Source organism: Phalaenopsis equestris, unplaced genomic scaffold (assembly GCF_001263595.1).
Source record: "Phalaenopsis equestris unplaced genomic scaffold, ASM126359v1 Scaffold000118, whole genome shotgun sequence".
Classification (NCBI taxonomy): domain Eukaryota; kingdom Viridiplantae; phylum Streptophyta; class Magnoliopsida; order Asparagales; family Orchidaceae; genus Phalaenopsis; species Phalaenopsis equestris.
The window spans coordinates 1,164,325-1,173,590 of NW_018164560.1; the positions used below are offsets into that span (position 1 = coordinate 1,164,325).

At 36.7% G+C, this 9,266-nt stretch overlaps 1 protein-coding gene across 4 annotated transcripts in view; it reads right to left on the reverse strand.

The window, feature by feature from the left end:
* The window catches only part of LOC110021045 (1,4-alpha-glucan-branching enzyme 3, chloroplastic/amyloplastic), a 78,205-nt gene that overhangs the window by 64,869 nt on the left and 4,070 nt on the right, over positions 1–9,266 (reverse strand). For all 4 annotated transcript variants that reach the window (XM_020719373.1, XM_020719372.1, XM_020719375.1 and 1 more), the window contains exons 7-8: positions 5,396–5,471; positions 3,606–3,713 (exon numbers count right to left, since the gene is read on the reverse strand). In XM_020719373.1, coding sequence (XP_020575032.1) covers positions 3,606–3,713; positions 5,396–5,471 — 184 coding nt within the window. The remainder of the gene's footprint in view (positions 1–3,605; positions 3,714–5,395; positions 5,472–9,266) is intronic.

The following is a 9,266-nucleotide window of genomic DNA, read 5'->3' on the forward strand; positions in this document are numbered from 1 at the left end:
TGATTTTCAAAATCAGCAATCCCAAATTAATGTTCCTACGCCTTCAATTAGTCTCATACATTTTCCTACACCTCACAAACCTAAACCCTAACCATATCACCAACGAGATACATGTCAAAGCCTAACCGAGAAGAGATACAATGAGAGATCTGTCAACTTCAACGGAGGCTTGCGGACATGAATGATGAACCTCAGGGGAAATTACCCTCGATCGTGACTGAGAAAGTTGAAGTGGCGAAAGAGAAGAGAATTTCAATACCTTCCATAAGAAAGATTTCAGTGATGATGAAGAAAGGTCAAGATGTTTTGGAATCCAGTATCAGAGAAGGCCGAGAGAAGAGGCCACATATGAAGGACACATGGACTTCAAAATAAAGGTTGATCTACCAGAGTTTGATGAAGGTAAGGATCCAAATGACTTTATCGACGACTACATTTAGTTGATAGGATCTTTGAGTACAAAGAGGCGCAAAAGATAAAAGGGTGAAGCTTACAGCTATCAAATTGAAAAAAAACGCCTCCTTGTGATGGTAAAACTTCCGAAAATAGAGGAAGAGAGAATTAAATAACAAGATTAACAAGTGGGAGAAGATGCGAGCAGAGAAAATACAAACCTACTCACTACAGTCAGGATATTTTTGAGACTCCACCTGCAGCAGAAAGATATATCAGTGGAGGAGTCCATGACACAGTTTGACTGATTGCAGGTGAAATGTGATTTGGACGAGCTAGAGGAACACAACATAGCTCGTTAGGAGGGGGGTCTGAAGCTCGCTATCAACGAAGTTGTGCAGCTACAACCTTATTGGTCACTGAGATGTTCAGACCTTAGCAATGAAACTGGAGAGGCATCAGAAACATAACAGGAAACTACCACCATTCATGTAGCCACCCACAGTTGGAGACACTAGCAGAAGCATGTCTCAGGGAGTTGAGAAAGATGGTTCGGGTAAGCACAAAAGTAGCCCACCTACTACAGTTCCCGCCCGAAAATGTTTTAGATACCAAAAATTTGAGCACATAGCCTCCAGTTGCCCGACGAGCTGAGTAGTGTCTTTTACCGAACAAGGCGTTGTGGAGAAGATTAGCAATGAGAAAAACACATGAGGAACAATGAGAGGTATATCATCTTCCATCGATTGAAGGAGAGATGCTTGTGGTACGACAAGTCCTACAGACTGAGGATACGAGGGATCGGCAGCGGTTTCACCACAATATATTATACACTCTTTGTACTATGAACAGGAAGGTATATAATCTATCATCGATGGAAGGAGCAGTAAGAAAGTGGAGTTTACACATATGGTGAAGTTGGGTCACATGACTCGGAGTCACTCCTAATCGTATTCTCTAAGGTGGTTGAAGGAGGATAGGGTCAGTATTGATCGTAGGTGCCTAGTAGAGTTTTCGATTGGGAGTCAGTTGCATAATCTGATGTGATGTGACGTGGTACCCATGGATGTCTGTCACTTGTTGAGGGAAACTATGACATTTTAACCGTAGGACCTAGCAAAACAGATTCAGAAACACCTACTCCTCCAAGATTGGGAAGTGCATTGTCCTCCCTTGGGCGGAGCTTAGGATCACAGGTGCCCTTACCAGCAAAGCAGCATCGCTAGGACCAATTTTGGTGACGACAAAGGATGGCAGGACTAAGAAATCAACTTCAAACACGGGACAGCCAAGACAGAGCATTTTGAGATAGCATGGTTGATAACTTACCACCATGGCTACCACCTTACAGGGAGGTTCAAGTTACTCTCACTTCAAATCAGGTTGAACCGACCATGGATTACTTTGGGAGGATTCAACAGTCTATGCAGGACACAAACCCAATTCAGCTCAGTAGTAAACCCCCAAAAGATTTGATCGATATGGAGATAGATGTGTTCGTAGGTGAAAAAAACTCTTCTTTTGGGAGTCAGCGTACTCGCCAGTGGGATCAAGGTGCTTCTCGAGCCACCGTCAAAGTTTCATCAATCTCGAGAGGTTGCAACCACTTCATCACAATCAAAGTGCAAACAGAAAATTCGACGAACGAAGTCAAATCTCCAAAAATCCCGGAAGACTGAAACAGGGCTTTCTAAGGGTTGAACCAGCTGGGCTACTAGGACCGATTCAGCCAAAGTGTTATTAGGGTTGGTCAGCTCCTATTTTGGGGCTAGGGTTGTTGCCAAAGGGGAGGAGACTCTCCCTCTTAGCTATCTATTATATATATTCGTTATTTTTTTATAGGGCTAGTTTTGGTCGAGATTTCTATTTGGACAACCTCCAGCATCCTTTCTTTTCCCTTCTAGGGTTGAATCTGACCCGAGAATGTGCTCCGGTTGTAACTCGTCTAAAGTGGTGTGTATCTTCCCTTTCCCTGTTTGCTACCATATTCTTGCACTCATCTCACTTATTTGTTTTCCCCTGCCAGACCCGCCGCAACATTCCCGTACACCTTCCAAGCTTGCTACAACTCTTCCCACCCTCTAGATCTATTGAACTCCCCCCAACCACCTCACAGATCTGTCGCAAACCCTTCCAGCCCATCCAACTGCTGTCGCAGCCCCACTACCAAACTTTTTTGTAGCCGACAGCCCCTGTAGTCCCCTCTCTTGCTACAGCATCACCCAAAACCACATTCCACACCCCATTGTGTTGTCACCACCACCTCCTCCCACCCATCTACCTATTGGACAGCCGTCATCGATCCCCTTCGTCGACGTCCGATGGTGTCTTTTTGTGTTGTTATTGTTTATTTTTCGTTTTGAAGAATCTTTGTTGTAGCTTATTTGAATTCAGGCATTAATACTTATATTTCCATTGTGGTTTGGGTAAACTTCGATATCACTGGAGGCTGCAAGTCTTGGTATAATTTTACCATCAAAGTTCCTAGAAAACATACAACTTTAAGCTCTTAAGCTCAGATAAATAGTCTTTAATTTAAGGGTTGTTTGGAATCCCTTTTATTTTTTTGTTTTTTATTTCTTATTTTTATTTTGTTTTGCTTATGTTTTAATTTGAAACAAAACATGTTTGGTATGTTTGATTAAGATATGGTTGTTTCTTAAAAGATTACAAACAACTGAAAGTTATTTTGAGTGTTTCAAAAACATGTTTATTAGTTTTTAGAAACAAAAAATAAAAATATATAAAAAAACATACTAAACAAACATGTTCTTTAAAAAAAAAGAAAAAACAAGAATCAAAACAAAAAACAAACTTATCCAAACAAGCCCTTAGTAATTAACTTCGATCGAATCTCATTCAGTGGATTAGATGGAATAAAACAAGTGATTTTTACTATTTGATTAGATAGAATAAGCCAAATGACTTTTTGCGAGCAAACTAAGTCAATTATGTAGCTTCAATAGAGCGCTTAGCTTGGAAAGCTTTCAATCTCTTAAGAAGATTGATGAGAAGATTACTTTCAAACAAAAAGCGAAAGAAGGAGATAAGGAGCAACTTTTCGAACTAGAATGCACATCACTGATGATTGGGGGAGAGTGCAACTAGAAAAATTAAAGCAAAAAATAAGAACCAAAAGCAAGTCATCTTAATGCTTGATACATTCTAAGCAGAAAAATAGATATTAATAAAACTCACAAAAAGATTGATACCAGAATGAAAATAGCAGTCATTTGATCCATCATATAGAGATAAGCCAACAAGCTCATCTGCCGCTGCATAAGAATGGACAATATCCAGAAACACCAGAAGACCAAGGCCTAGACATGGTAACCAATTAAATTGACTTAATTAGGACTATATAAAAAATAAATAAATATTTACACTATTTTTGGCATGTGAAATGAACATAATCCAGAATCCGAATGAAAATAAAAAGCAGTCTGATTAGGATTTTTTTTAATATTTAGGAACATTCACAGAGTATTAAGAGGCCTGCTAATATCTCATTTAGAACATTTTTTACCAATTTACAAATTTAAAAATAAAGCAATAGCTACAATAATTTAATAGAGGTGAACAACAGATATCTAAATTTTGAGAAAATTGTAGGGTAAAGTTTATCAATTACATTAGCTGTCCCTAAAATCGTAAAGAGGATCAGAAAGGCAGCTAAACTTCTGCAACAACTAAGTTTCCCTTTTGACAATTTCAAAAAATATCAAGAACCATGTTAAATGACAAGATTGCCGTAATTTCTCATGCACATTTATCCAAAGTCAATTTTAGTCTTGTCAATCTATTTAATTCTCCAAACATGCACAATAAGTGTGCTATTTGTTGCCATGGGCAGAAATAAATCATAAGCCCATTACCAAAATAGCACCACCCTACCCCAAACCATGCAATAATTTCTATTAATGGAAATGACCAAATGAAGACATTACACGGAAAATTTTGTCTCTGAATCGTTGCAATATGATATTCAGGAAAAGAAATAACAGAAATAACATTGTACAATTTACTCTGCCCAATTTTAAGGTGCCAACTGTACTTTACCTGATTTAAGAAACCAAGAAAAGAAATCATGCAGTTGATAAGCATCTCCTTATTAGCATAACTAGGAAAACAATTCCCATAATAAGGGACTAGCATACGATTTGCCAAATTAAAGGTTAAATGGCAGAAAAGATTTGCCAACAGCTTAGTCGAGCAACCTTAAAGATGAGTTTACAAATATAAACAAAAATATACTAACTAAAAGATGCAATTTGGTTGGAAACAAGCTTTTTAGCTTAACTAGTATTGAAAGTATTAAAGGTTGCACTCCAATTTCATTATATAACATGAAAAGCTTGCAAAATTTATCAGCTTTGGTGAGTTTAAATTAGCTAAGACAAATCTTTTCAAGTATTTGTTAATTCCATATAAAGACGGTACAGAGACCAAACATATTAATTAATATGTCATTTTAATGTTGGCCAAGGCTACCATTAGTTCCTCCCCATCCATAGTTCTCCACAATTAATCGTAACCAACATAACACTGACTTCAATTTCAATTTGAATAAAATTCATCTGATAATATGAATTTCTAGATCGAGGTTAAGAAAAAGTTATCACAATTTCTAGATGAAATTGATGCATATAAACTTGGCAATAGGAGAATTGCATCTTCCAATTAAGAGTATATACTCTAAAGAGAATATAAATAAAAATTTCAAGATATGTGCAACAATAAGCAGTTTGTGGAAAGAAAAGTGGACACTAAAAACGAAATAAAGAACTTGGCTTCTCCTTAAGAGCGCAAGATTCAAAGCTAAAGCATTCAGGGATTTCATACGGACAAAATTTTTTACCAAATTATATTTCCAAAGAAGGTTAAGGAATTCAAAGAACATCTTATGCTATTTGCATTTTATTATATCCTAAAAAATAAAACCAGCACTATGCTGTACCAAAAGAAATATGAAAACATAAACAGTTAAAAGACTGGAGAAGACCATGAGCCTCATCTACCAAACGCTTGAAGTCATCAGGTGTCCCATATCTACTGCTAACCGCAAATAGATTCGTCACCTGCAATCAAGAAAGCAATTATTATATCAGTATAAATAGAAAATTTTACGTGGAGTTCAAACAGAAAAATGTAGCAGCACAAACGCAGAGGATAATTCACTGCTTAAAATCATATTAAAACACTACAGGACAGAAATTATGATCTAAAATCATAACTCACTTTGTATTGCCCAAATTTTAATTGACTCAAAAGACAACTTAATTTACATTAATTTAATAATGGCTCGTTCAAAATTAAATTAATTTAACTAAGATAAAAATAGAGCTGATATTCAAGGACATAAAAAAATGCATGTCTCTATACGTATGTGTAACATATATGCATACATATCATTTCACATGTTGCACATGTACACACAAAAACATATTACAATAATATACATACATAAATAAATAAAAGGTACGGAGGAAATTTTGTTATAAACATTAGATGATACGTGAATTTTATTCTAAATTAACTCTAATACCATTTTAGGTTGTATTGCTGACTACAGTGAACATTTGCAGAAGGTTGAGGAAGAACGAGACATGAGTAGATGTTTCATCTTATGTTGAGGTTTATTGCAATAAGGTAGAAATCTCTATGATAGCATTCTAGGGCTCCTAGAAGGTATTTGGGAAGCGGATTTTGCAGAAAAGTAGTCGTAGAATAGCGAGGAAACGAAAATATGTGAGGTCAACCACAATTGGAAGAGAATAGACATCATTCAGAGGCTGCCCCGACTGAAAACAGCAGTCCAATGATGAATCAGCTAGGTACAGGTAGAGAGGAGGTTCCAACACCAATTCCTAAACAAGATGCAGATACGCCACTTATAAAAGGAAAATGAAACATCACTCCTTAGGGTAGAAATCAAATATTCCAATCTCCAAACCTCACAAACAAAAAAAAGGCTTCTAAATAGCAAAAAAATCACAAATAAATAGGTTCATAATAGCATTAATCATAATTTAAAATAACAAAATAGAAATACCCAGATTAAGAAATAAAAGAAATAGAAAAAATAAAAATGCTAAAAACGTGAATTGGGTGCTCTCCCTCCTATTTTGTGATCATGGGACCTTCACACGATCCCGCTAAAATGCGGGCTTCCATGGTTTTGTGGAACCAACCAGCTCCCGCATCATTCTCCTGGGCTAGGAGACTTTTTCTTCTTCTCTAGAGATTTCTAGAATTGATCCACCATCATCATAACAAAATCATTGCTTTATTGTGTCTGAGGTGGTCCCACTGTAAAATCTATGTTAATGTATATCCAAGACAGCTCTAAAATGTATGGCCTTCCCAAAGTCTGTCATGATAAAAATATAACCATCCATCTTAGGCACAAGCTGAGCTAGAACTGCACATAGACGAGTAGTCTCATGAACTAAGTATCGAGTTATTAAATATTTAACATGTTTTCCCCACTTCTTGTACTCCGTTAGACACATCCAACAAACAAGTATATTTGGAGGAACCAAATTTGAAATGAAATATGTCATGTTGGACTGCCCCATTGGCAACCACTTAGGAGATAAATTGTCGATCGAGATATCTGACAACCCTTTCAACAAGGGCTGCCCCTTTTCTAGTATTGGCTCTCAAACTCATTGTCTTCTAAGAGAATCAATATTAATCATGTTAGAGCCTCTTTCATGAGTTCAACTTGATCACTAGCATCATTTTCTCATCAGCTGGAAGTTGATATTCCTCATTGTGCCCTCAACTTCTTAAATGTCTCATGTATCAATGTCTATTTCTTCAACTGCTCCCTACTCAATAAAGGATATCACCCTCCTATTTGGGCAATCAGATACAATATGCCCAAAGTTTTGGCACTTGAGGCACTTTTTGTTGAGACGGATTTAGGAGTGTTGGAGGTCTTTACTACTTTTCCACTCTGAACTAGTTTTTCTTGGGCAGGGCTAGCTGAGATGTTCTAGTGGGTATGCTCTTGTTGCATGATCCTGAGGTTAAACTCTGCCTACAAGGTGTGGTTGTCAACTGTTGACGTTTCTCCACATTCAAAGTTAGGGTCTATGTATCGAGTAGAGACCAATAAGGTTGGATTCTTAATATACGACATCAGTCCTCCAAGATACCTTGTTATAGTGTGTTCCTTTAGTTTTACCAACTCATATTTCAGCGTTAGTTGATCAAATTCAGTTGTGTATTACTCCACAAATAATTCTCTCTAGCGTAGGTGGTGAAGTATATTGAACATGTTCTGTCAAAGGTAGGGTCTATATATCGAGTAGAGACCAATACGGTTGCATTCCCAATATACGACGTTAGTCCTCCAAGATACCCAGTGTGTTCCTCTAGTTTTACCATTTCATATTTTAGCATTAGCTTATCAAATTCAGTTGTGTGTTACTCTACAGAAGAATCTCCATAGCGTAAGTGATGAAGTATAATGACATATCCTATCAGTAATGTGAGGAAAAGTATTTGCATTGTATCTCCAATTTCATCTTAGACCAAATGGTAATCTTACATTTCACATTCTCCCACCATAGAGATACACCCTTCTTTAACTTAATGGCAGTTGTTTTCCCTTATATTAGGTGGAACATCCCTGTACTCAAAGATTTGTTTGATTGCTTGGAGTTGCTATGAACTCGGGATCCATCCATCAATATCCAAACAATTCAGCTTTGTTCCAAGATAATGGCTTCTCCTCTGATATTTCATGTCCAATCTTCGAAGCATTGATTCTTCATAATTGGAAATTGTCTAATGGAAAGGATTCACTTCCACCTTTCAATCTAACAAGTCACTGTTGTGGCTACGATTGACATCAATGAATTATCTCATCTCAAAGGCAGCAAATTTTTGTTACAATTGAAGAATTTCTCATTGCATATCCTCCATAGCGATTTTTTGAACATCTAATTAACGGTTTCTCCTTGAAAGAATGGCATCTCTTTCTTCCAACCAAAATGTGGGCTAAAAGCAAAGGGTAATTTAGGGTTCTGGTTTTCGGTGGTATGCATCGGGGTGAAATTTCAGTGGAGTTAGGGAGGTTAGTTTTTGAAAATTTTGGGTCTAGAGCTAGGGAATGCAAAAGGAATAATTAGGGTATTGATTTTGTCGAAGATTTAGGTTATGAATATTTCAATTTGGGGCAATGAGAATAAAATCCTAAAAAATCTAGGATTTGTCGGACTCTGATACCAATGATACCGTTCTAGGACTCCTAGAAGGTGTTTGGGAAAAGATTTGGTGAGGTAGTTATGGAAGGGTACGATACGGACGGTCAGCGAGGTTTGGAAGGAGATAAGCAGCAAAATCTGCTATTGGAAAATAGATCTAGCACGTTGGGTGATTGACCCGGCTAAAATTGTGGCTCAAACGAGAAAACTGGCAACGAGGTCACCTCTTCCTTTTGAAAGTAGTGTATATGTATCTTGCTCAGAAATAAGTGTCATAGAAAACTGACTATATATAAAATTATATGTGTATGTGTATTACAATTGCATATTATCAAGTGGTGTTAAAAGATTAAGAAGTCATATATTTATAAACACTCATGAGATTGTGGCCTATACATATTTACATTAAAGTACATGGGTCCTTCAATTATAACAATTGCTAAATTCTAATTTATGAAATGAAATAAAATTTTATTTCTTTAGCTATTGTTTGTATACAATCATTCCCTATACGAATACAAAATAAGTTCAATTCATTTCATCGTGCCCTATGTTGTCAAAGTGCACCGTCTTCTGGACTCAGAATATGACACATAGAACATTCAAATTTTTATATTAAATGTTAAGATCTGGAATACGAGGCTACAACTAGGGGTA